This window comes from Zerene cesonia, chromosome 3, assembly GCF_012273895.1.
Source record: "Zerene cesonia ecotype Mississippi chromosome 3, Zerene_cesonia_1.1, whole genome shotgun sequence".
Classification (NCBI taxonomy): domain Eukaryota; kingdom Metazoa; phylum Arthropoda; class Insecta; order Lepidoptera; family Pieridae; genus Zerene; species Zerene cesonia.
In genome coordinates, this window is record NC_052104.1 from 7,012,400 (window position 1) to 7,022,846 (window position 10,447).

Below are 10,447 nucleotides of genomic sequence, written 5' to 3' on the forward strand. Positions count from 1 at the left end.
TAGACAAGACAAGGGAGAACCGTTTCTTCCGTTCGGGAATGACCTATCGTTTGGTAACAAATTTTTTATTGAAGATAGTCCTTTATACTTAATTTAAAATTTTTTAACTATCTATATTTTTCTATTGATAATCAAATTGTTATAAATATGATGCATATGGATCTCAAATTTTTATTATGTTGGACTAAACATGTTATCCTTTTTTGCATATCTTTTATCATTATCTTCTAAAAATTTGAAATATTTTGGCGGAACAAATTTGTCGCTATTTTAAGAACAATATTAAATTTTGCGTTTTTCTTTTTTATTATTTTTTGCCATTGTTAATGTTTCTGTTGTGATTATGAAGTAAATACTCTAATTCTACTGGCAATGCCGAAGAAGACAATTTATGGTCAACAAATGATTTGACAACTGCACAAACTTCAATCTTTTCTGTAGTTATCTGTGTCTTTTCCTATTGAACTGTGGTGTGATTGAGACGTATGTGTTAATTTTAATCGTTAATATTCTTATAAATCCCTATCTAAAATTCTTGATTTGTTCTTTTTATTTAATGTTCACAGCCATTTTCGAAGAAGTGAATAATTATTTTATCCGTAACGTTCATAGTTTTACTAATTTGCAGATTTATTCTCCGGCATGTTATTCGGGATGTGTCTCAAATCGCTCTATTTGTGGCCAGACCGATGATGTGACTTCTGATCAATTTTTTATTGATTTTGTTGCTAGGTCTGCCACAGGCTCCCAAGATGGGTGCGTACAGATATATCCAAGAGTTGTATCGCAAAAAGCTGAGCGATGTTATGCGTTTTTTGTTGCGTGTGAGAGTTTGGCAGTATCGTCAGTTGACTCGTATGCACCGCTCTCCTAGGCCCACACGACCTGACAAAGCCAGAAGGCTAGGATACCGCGCTAAGCAAGGTCAGTATCATGAATTTTATACTTCGACATAAGTCTTTTTTTCCATTCAAAGTTTACTTATCTCCACTACGACAATGCCTTGTCCATGGTATGGATTAATTGAGCTACTCTGGATTTATTTTGTTTACCGCCATGTTCATAATATTAACATGTGATACAAATGTTTGGTTAGTTTCATTAGATTCCATTAATTCTATCACATTACTGCTTTACAGGTTATGTTATCTTCAGAATCCGCGTGCGCCGTGGTGGCCGCAAGCGCCCGGTGCCTAAGGGTGCCACTTATGGTAAACCCAAGAGCCATGGTGTCAACCAACTTAAGCCCACACGCAACCTGCAATCCATTGCTGAGGTAATTTTTGGATTTGGTCTTAATTCATTAGCATTTTTATTAAAAGTAAAGAAAAGACCCACTGATGGTTTATTAAGTGGAGTTTTGTTAATGTAAAAGAAGCCCAAATTACTAAGGAACCTTTGCTAGCTTTGCCTTGGCTTTGTTCAGCCTTTGCCATTCTTTGAAAACTTTGTCCATCATGAACATAGAAGCTATACAATAACGATTCTTATTGATTTTACTTATATTTAATAAAGAAAACCTTTAAAAATTTGTTTGTTATTAGGAGCGTGTTGGTCGCCGTTGTGGAGGTCTACGTGTCTTGAACTCCTACTGGGTTGCCCAAGACTCTTCATACAAATATTTTGAAGTCATCTTAGTAGATCCTTCACACAAGGTGAGATTATTGCAATTTATCATTATTAAAATTTAGTTTTTCAAAATCATAAATCTACAAATTTGTCAGTATGCTTTGACTGGTGTCATTTACTCTGAATGAGTGAATCAATAATATATTTTTCTTCAATAACAGGCTATCCGCCGCGACCCTAAGATCAACTGGATCGTGAATGCTGTCCACAAACATCGCGAAATGCGCGGTCTCACGTCAGCGGGCCGCAGCTCCCGTGGGCTCGGCAAGGGTCACCGCTTCTCACAGACCAAGGGAGGCTCGAGACGAGCAGCCTGGATCAGACGCAACACTCTTCACTTGCGTCGCAAGCGATAAATTTTTACATTTCATTGACTATTTATTTGGTTTGCAGAGAGTTATGACAATTTATTGGTTTTGTGCAACCCAGATATGTGGTCAGTGGGCCAATAAATATTTTAATTCCATAAATGTTTTTCTTTTACATTATTTAATATAGAGAGCTTATTAGTGGAAAGTGAGTATAATTTATTGAAAATTTTGTTGTTTTTAAAATTATAGCTGCTACATAAAATTTATGTTTGCAGGTTTTTGACTGCTGAAACGAATTTATATAAAGGTGAGTTAATTAAATTATCTTTTATTATTCAATTTATTTATTTTTAGGAACTTAAAATGATGAATTTTATGTCATGCACCAATCTGAAAGGTTTTGCTGAATACTCACCTAGTTTGTTATCTGATTAATTGCAGTACTAGTTAATTAAAATCAATATTATTTGTACCATCTAAGCTAATTTATTTTTCTTTTATTGCAGCTTACAAGTGTGCTGGTTAATTATAATATCATGGGAACAACAGCTGTAAACCACAATATAAGGTTTGTACACTTTTGTTAGCTTTATATGTATATCGAATTATATGAATGAAAATCTATTAGAAAATATTCAAAAATTTAAATTTAAAAAACTGCAATAAGAAATTTACTTAATGATGATACAATGCTTAATGAAATGCGCAAACCATGATTACCACGCATTTTTCTTCCTTGGATGGCTGACCAGATTTTTTTAAATTAGGTTGTGCATCCTGAATAGAATGATTTTTTAACATTGTTTTTTTTTATTTCAGATAAACACGCAGCATCAATAGTGGGACCTTTCGGAAATTTCGACACGAAAATATCAATATATCATGTATGAATAACTATTAATTCTATAAGTAGAACTAGTTCGAATTTTATAAATTTAAACAAATGGCTTAATTTTTATCACTACATAAATAATCCAATTTCACATAATTCTTTCATTAATATCTAGTTAATGTAATAAGTGAATTTGGAAATAGCAAATTTCGTCTAGGTGAGGCTATTGTTATTTTAATTTTCAATATCCTCAATCCGGCGAAAAACATTTTACTACAACTATACAATTATTTAAGTATGGACTTTGTTTCACAATTATGTGCTTTAAATTATATTATTGTTTACAGGTATGAATGAAGAAAATGCGTTCTGCTAGAAATTATATCTCCATTAGGACTTGATTAAACAGTAGGTAAGAATACAGCGTAAATTTGTGTAATAAATAAATAATAAATGATAATTATTTTGAAAGCTAATTGTTTTATTTTTAAATAAATATCCAATTTTTCAATAACATTCCATACCATCTTATGCCCCAGTTTCACTATTACGGGTTGTAGTCCTAGGTAATAAAGTATAATTATTATATAGTACAACTACACCACAACACAAATATATTATTTTAAATTTGTTTTAGTATGTAGTTATTTGATTCCTTTTAACGCATTAATTGGAACTGAATATATATCTTATAACAATATTATGTTTGAGGCGGAAACATTTGTACGTGTCTAGGCGTGTCGTGGCATGCTCCGGCGTTATTTCTGAACAGTACTTGAACCTTTGCAACATACATATTTTCTTCTTATTCGAATTTTGATTTTGATGAATACTTTAAATTTTTTTCTTTGTTTAATTGGTTTATTCTATTTAAGCATCAGAATGTTTTCTGATAATTTTTTTTAAATGTCTAATCCAAAATAGCCGGAAATATTTGATTGGTAATTTTATCATTATAGTGCGTACATAATTAAATTGTTACAAATTTTACCTGAATAATTCTGGTGATTTTGGTGAATTTAATCATGATTGTAGCAACTTAAGTACAAAATTAAGTAAAAAGAAACAACCTTAAAACAACACGCATCATACTCTTGTGACTTCATGATAATTAAAACATGACAATAATTACGATCTTTTAAATGTCAATAGCGTAATAGTTTATTTTCAAAATGAATCATAAATCATTAAATTACATAATTGCTAGCTGACCACCCGCCCGCCCCCGCTTTGTCCATGGTACGTCATGTAATACAGCCTATATCACAAAGGGATGGCAAATACATCCAACGGTGAAAGAATTTTTGAAATCAATCCCGAGATTGGCGCGATCAACAAAAACAAACTCTCTCGTTCTCTTTATCCTACTTCCTACTTCCCACTAATATTATAAATGCGAAAGTTTGTGAGGATGTGTGTGTGTGTGTGTTTGTTGCTCTTTCACGCAAAAACTACTGAACCGATTGCAATGAAATTTGGTACGTAGACAGCTGGACAACTGGAATAACATAAAGGCAACTTTTTATCCCGATATTCTTACGGGATCCGGACTTACGCGGGTGAAACCGCGGGGCGCAGCTAGTTAGTCTATAACGGAGAGTGGTAGGTAAATAAAAATCGGATTTGTGTTCTTAGATTCCTTTATGATCTTATAATTAAATAACAATAATGTGAAAAACTTATTCGAAGGGTGAAAATTAAATAAAAAAGTTACCATAAAATAATTTTAAACTGTTAAAAAAAAACTATCAAATATTTACACCATTGAGACCAATTTTGAGGGTGCTGTAACAAAAATATTTTTGGACGGTAAAACATGGTAACAAAATTGTGACGGGATAATTATGTTATAAAAAATAAAATAATTATGTTCAATATTTATTGCTCCAGATTCCACAGCGCCAAAAACTTACGCTATATTATGTACAAAATAATATTTACACAATTGAATTGAACGTAATGAGAACGCAACACCACGCCACTAAACTATAAAGTAAATTACTCTGCAAGAAAATTAATTTAGTGTGCATGATGAATACAAAGACTAATAACATATTACGGTGCATAAACCCTTTAATAATAAAAATACACTAAATTGCGCGCATAAACTTATGTTCTGTAAAGATGATATAAATTTAAATAAAATTCAAATTCCGTGAATTTAGCGCAGAAACTTAACTAAATACAATTAGCGTGTAACGTGAGTTTCTACTGGAAAGTATCTTACCAAAAATCACAATTTCAAATATTATACTGTTATAATAAAGTATTACACTCAAAAATGTATTTCATTAATATTAAAATTATAATAATTAGCCGTGTGCAAAAAACCGTAAATCGATGCTTATTTAGAAAATTTTCAAACATGGTATTAAAATGAAAAACATAACAATTCTTTATATGAATATTTCAAATCTCTCTCTAGAATAGCAACACTGTTTCGAAGGTACAATAAATATCACTTTATTTTCATAAATTTGAAATTTCTATGAAAACGACTGTCACTCAAAACTTTCTATCCCGCTAATTCATTGACACTATGGTTGAATATTAGAATGATGACGGTAATTCAGTTATTAGGTATTTGCTGTGGCGGTCGTCGGTCGAAATGGAATGTATCTGACAAATAGAGGCCAAAGATAGCAACACTGTAGAACACGGTCAGCCCGAACAGTGCTACGCTTGCGCTTGCGGTAAACATGTTTGAATATTCACATCTGTAAAAAATGGGTATTTTATTCATATAAATGCATTTGTAGAGTGCTTATTTTCCTGAAGAATGAAATGAAGGTAGAATGCAAAGACAGATTTATTTTAATAACCTTTGCTTGTTACCAGTGTAATATTTAAAATTCGTAACATCTTCAATTATCATTATTATTCTGATTCTCCTTTCCATAACACTCAGGTACCAGCAGCAGGATAATACCCGGTCTATCGGAAGGCTTAAGAGCGGAAACAGGTTCAACACGCATAGGCTCTTCAGAGAATTCAATGTATTGAGAGACACTAGCCACATAACAGCACTATCTGCCTTGGGCAGTCCGCGGCCGTTACAGGACTATTTCAAAATATAGAAATTAAATATCTAGGCTATGGGAAATCCCAGTGTTTGAATTGGTATGTTGGGTCCATGGAGAACTATGGTGTCTGTTTTTTCAATTTATAAAAATTGAAACACTGGCAGACAGTGACAACACTAGCTAAACGGCTGAAAGAGGTGTACAGAGGTTCGGCATCTTCGGTTCGGAAATAAAGACAAACACTTTCGAATTTATAACTTAGTCAGGATAGCAAATTATAACATACTTTCATACTTTTGATGATTTAAAACTGCAAAATTTATACATGGCCCTGGCAACCCTCATAAAATTAAACCACTCAATCAATATTGCAAGCATAATTTTGTAATTTTGTAAGCGCTGTAAATTTTACATCACTTAACACACAATGTTTTCATTCAATACAACAATTTGATACGAATCTTAATAAAACAAATTCAATACCTGAAGAACCACACAACGGTGAGGGCAACACTGACGAGGGTCATGAGAATGTTTTCCAGGTCCCAAGTTCGTTCGGCGGCTGGAGCCTCTGTTATCAGCTCGTGAGTTGCCGCAGCTGGTTCTGCTTGCCGCTGTTGCTATGATATAATATAAAATTTCATAAAAAACGGTCCAGCCCTTTTCGAAATGTATCGCTGTTATCCAACAATATTTTTTTTATTTCGCATTAGCATATGATTATTTATAAACTACTAATTGACCCCTAGCTCATTCACAGCAATGAGTCTGCGCTGGAGCGGCCTGCCCGCTATTATTTTGAAATAATATCTCCTAAAGATAATTTACTTGTAAAAGTTGCAAAAAAGTGATATCCTTTATCCAAATTCCGCAATTAAATTAGACATTTCTAATGTTGGAGTCGAGGACGTTTTGGCACGAAGTGGGTCAGCCCGAACCGGGTAAGGTACTAAAAGCCCCCCCCTACAAAAGATCAGTGTGAAGTAATATATGTGCTTGGACACCTGCGCGCGCTTCGGGTGCACGAGGCAGTGCACGACGGCGCGGTGGTGCAGCCCGCACGCGCGCAGCGTCGCCGCCTCGTCCACCAGCACGCGCCCGTTGAAGATGAGACGCACTCGGCTCTCGGACGATAGCTCAGCGGCGAAGTGACGCCTGCGAACGCAAATATATGGAATTTATTTAATTGTTTTGCTTTTATATAGAGATACAAAGAAAATTAAACAATAATTGTTTGTTGCAGTAGTGGCTCAATGGTGAAGACCTCGGACTTAAAATCGACAAGTCGGGGTTCGAGAAGGGGCGAGCGCGCAGGAAATAAATTGATTTTTCAATTTATCTGCGCATTTTTAATTTATCATGCGTATTTATTCAGTTAGTTGGATAAAATAAACAGTAGGGTATTTGACTTTAAAATCTTTTAACTTACCATTTGAAATCTTTCAAAAGCTCATCAAGACTCCCTTCCACTTCTTTTAAAGTATCATTAAGGTATTTTAGCTTGATTAAAATCTTGTTTGAATGCTTTGTTTCTGCTGCGTCACTAGTAGAACTACTCGGGCCTTCAGGTGCAGTAACTTCAGCTGTATTTTGTGAACTCTCCTCTTTTTTCATACTGCTTGTGGATGTTTCTGTTGTATTTCTCTCTAAAGAGACAAAATGAAGTGATCAATCGGTATAATAATAAATCAATTCAAAGAAAACTTTATCCTACATATATATCAATATCTAGTGCTCAGGTTCAATGTATTAATTCTTAATTATTTTAATAATAATTGAGAACTGTTTATTAACTCATCAACACTATTCAATACTCATTGAACACTGTACTAATAAAATTATAATTGTATAGAAAGCAAGTAATAAAATAGATAAGAGCCATAATCAACACGACCTTAATTAAAAATTGATATAAATACATTATTGTACAGTCAGCAACAAAACTCATTCTTTATTTGTTTCTCAACCCATTCTTAAATGGTACTTTGGTAATTATTCCTTTATTGGTTACAAATCTCAAATGTTGGTAATGATAAATAAAAATTGGCAAATATTACCATTATGCACAGTCATATCAGCTTCCATAGCACTAACAATGCTATCCATTTCTCGGATCTGAGCCTCACTTGCCGGCTCCATTTCTTCTTGGCTCTCTGCCTCTACAGTTGAGGACTCTGTTGATGTTTGTGAGGTAGTTGGTGCTGCAATGCGAAAATATACTCGAAAATTATTTCTATGAATCTCCATCTAATATTTCTATAAAAAAAACTCTAGTCATTATTGTCGTAATCATATTATAATAAGCATCACTTGTTTCAACTTTCATTCTAGGTCATTTACAAGCCCAATCTACCCAAATCAAGCTAAAATTAAAATTTATACCATAAAAGGGAATTGGAACAAGTCACTTTAAAACTATATAAAACAATGTTTAAACAAAGTCATACCATCTATCAGTCTATAGAAATGTAGGCGGTTATTGTCCAACATAGCCATGTCCGCATCCACAATACTATCCATCTCTTGTATGGGAATCACTCTATTCCCACTGCTGTTATTTGGTGTGGTGGAACTGCTTGCTAAAATAAAGGAAACCTTGTTGAACTATCAAGGTTTAACTATACTGGTTTTGTATTTTGTATTATTGCTATCAGTTCAATAGCAGTTTTTACTATACAACAATTATTTAGAATAAAATTGATAATTCTTAGCAATTAATTTACATAAAATAAGTTAATACCTATTGGTTCCGGAGCAGGTGCTGGTGGAGTGTTATTTACTGGTAGACTAGGACTAGGCAAAATTGATCCTAAAATAAAAATACATTTTTATTGTATATTGCTCTTTTAAATAATGCAATGCCACACAAAAAATATGGTTTAAATTTTATAATAATAAAAGCATTAAGAGTTTTAAGGTCACAGATACATATTATTCGCTTGGTCAGTTAATAAGCAGTTGCTTCATAACTTTTAAAGAGTGTCATGAAAGATATTTTTTAAAAACAATCTCCTTAATGTAACAAAAATTGTTTAAAAGAACTTACTTGTTCTTATACTGACTGTAACCGGATGGGTTGGTCGAGATCTCATTAGCAAAACTGTTCTATATCGATCTGGTCGGGAATTAGTCGACCACCATGCCAATGAAGCAATGACTATTACTAACACTGTTATCATAAACTGTATAACCTCATCACCAACACCCTCAATTAAAGTCATTGTGATCTAAAATCAAGAAATTGAAAATCATATTATTTGGTAAATACAGTTTATTAAGCCTACAAACACTATTCTGGGCCACACTTATTAAAGACTCATCAAGAAAGGTCATAATAGAATGCAATTTTGCATGCACAAGCACAAGTTAAAAAGATTAATGGAAAATCACCAACTACTTAGCAATGATCAGTTGAAGATTGTTATGTTATTTACAAGGTATATTTAAATAAATATTTGTAGGGCAAAATAAAAGCGACTTACAAAATGTAACAATTTATCATGTAATTTTTGTATATTAACATGAGTCAAGGTCATGTACAAGGCGACGATCAAATGGATATTTCTTACCTCACTTTTAGTCTCCAGTATTATTCAATAACAACAAAATCAAATGAGGTGCCAAGTAAAATAGACAAACATTCTGATGCCAGCTGAAAATACGATATATGTTGATTTCAAACTTCAAAATAAATACCCCAGTGTTTATACTTTACACAACTAGGTATGTCAAAACTCGAACCTTTCTTTCTGTAACACTTTTAATGCCGTTTAATAAAAGGTTTTTAATAAGACATTACATTCAAATCTTTTTATCCTGCAATATTTGAAATCCTATGATATTGAAATTTCTATATGTTACTATAATTCGCAAGGAAAATTAGTTTCCAGCAAAAAATGTCAAATACTTTCCATCGAATGTCAAATGTCAACGTCTTAACTCTAATGTATTTTTTTTTCTTCCGTAATGGCAAAACTCTGATGTAATTTTTAATATTTTTAAGTCTTGCCATAAAAACGAAAAAAAATAAATAAAAATGAATCAAAGGAACCTCATGTATCACATGAGGTACCTAATATGAACTTACATAAACTCGACCGAGCACTCTCAAAAAGCGAGCCAAACAACAGACATAATGTGGAGGAGATGCGGCCCTTTCTCGTAGGGTGACTATAAGATTCTTATTTTTTTTTAATGGGGAAATACATTAGCACGTCCCCGGGATAGGAGCCGTGGGTAATGTCGGATTTCTACCAACTAAAACCAAAAGTGTGTTCTGTTGAGCCGCTTTAGTAAAGGGGCCACGTTAATTGGTTAGTATTTGTCCGCGACCACCATGAAATTTTTCCTTAAATTCAGAAATACATTGAAAACTACATACGAACACATATTGACAACAACACAAGAACAAAGGAACACAAATTTGACTTAATAAGCAGTTAAATCTTATAGGTATAATAATATGAATCTAGTTAAAAATCTTACTTAATTCCATTTACCAAATAAACTTCTATGAGTTATCAGTCCTGTTATTAACTATATTATGTCCATCGTACATTGTTACCTACTTACAGCATACGGTACACCAAATATTGTACTTTTTAGTCTAATACTTATTATTATTGATATAATGGTTATTGCTTTGAACGTGA

General features: G+C 32.9%; 2 protein-coding genes across 3 annotated transcripts; one reads left to right on the forward strand and one right to left on the reverse strand.

Annotated features, from left to right (window-relative positions):
- Positions 1–332: 332 nt before the first annotated feature.
- Positions 333–2,095, forward strand: LOC119836611 (60S ribosomal protein L15). The gene is made up of 5 exons (XM_038361995.1): positions 333–483; positions 733–924; positions 1,140–1,276; positions 1,545–1,655; positions 1,791–2,095. The coding sequence occupies exons 2-5, from the start codon at positions 753–755 to the stop codon at positions 1,983–1,985; spliced, it is 615 nt and encodes a 204-aa protein (XP_038217923.1). The 5' UTR covers positions 333–483; positions 733–752; the 3' UTR covers positions 1,986–2,095.
- A 2,934-nt stretch (positions 2,096–5,029) lies between these two features.
- Positions 5,030–9,717, reverse strand: LOC119838424 (transmembrane and ubiquitin-like domain-containing protein 1). 2 transcript variants are annotated; one of them, XM_038364375.1, is made up of 10 exons: positions 9,537–9,717; positions 9,365–9,447; positions 8,842–9,022; positions 8,536–8,604; positions 8,243–8,374; positions 7,853–7,996; positions 7,225–7,441; positions 6,800–6,950; positions 6,279–6,415; positions 5,030–5,489 (listed from the first exon to the last, which is right to left on the reverse strand). In XM_038364375.1, the coding sequence occupies exons 3-10, from the start codon at positions 9,014–9,016 to the stop codon at positions 5,342–5,344; spliced, it is 1,173 nt and encodes a 390-aa protein (XP_038220303.1). In that variant the 5' UTR covers positions 9,017–9,022; positions 9,365–9,447; positions 9,537–9,717; the 3' UTR covers positions 5,030–5,341. The 2 variants fall into 2 exon arrangements, with proteins under 2 accessions (XP_038220303.1, XP_038220310.1); XM_038364382.1 differs by having other exon boundaries at positions 9,365–9,717.
- Between the last annotated feature and the right edge of the window lie 730 nt (positions 9,718–10,447).

Bases quoted from the DNA above. Each gene is read 5' to 3' on its own strand.
- LOC119838424 (XM_038364375.1), bottom strand. From the start codon at position 9,016: ATGACTTTAATTGAGGGTGTTGGTGATGAGGTTATACAGTTTATGATA. The intron at 8,375-8,535 runs GTATTAACTTAT...CCTTTATTTTAG, and splicing joins ACCTGCTCCGGAACCAATAG to CAAGCAGTTCCACCACACCA. The intron at 6,951-7,224 runs GTAAGTTAAAAG...TTGCGTTCGCAG, and splicing joins CTTTTGAAAGATTTCAAATG to GCGTCACTTCGCCGCTGAGC.
- LOC119836611 (XM_038361995.1), top strand. From the start codon at position 753: ATGGGTGCGTACAGATATATCCAAGAGTTGTATCGCAAAAAGCTGAGC. The intron at 1,277-1,544 runs GTAATTTTTGGA...GTTTGTTATTAG, and splicing joins ACCTGCAATCCATTGCTGAG to GAGCGTGTTGGTCGCCGTTG. The intron at 1,656-1,790 runs GTGAGATTATTG...CTTCAATAACAG, and splicing joins TAGTAGATCCTTCACACAAG to GCTATCCGCCGCGACCCTAA.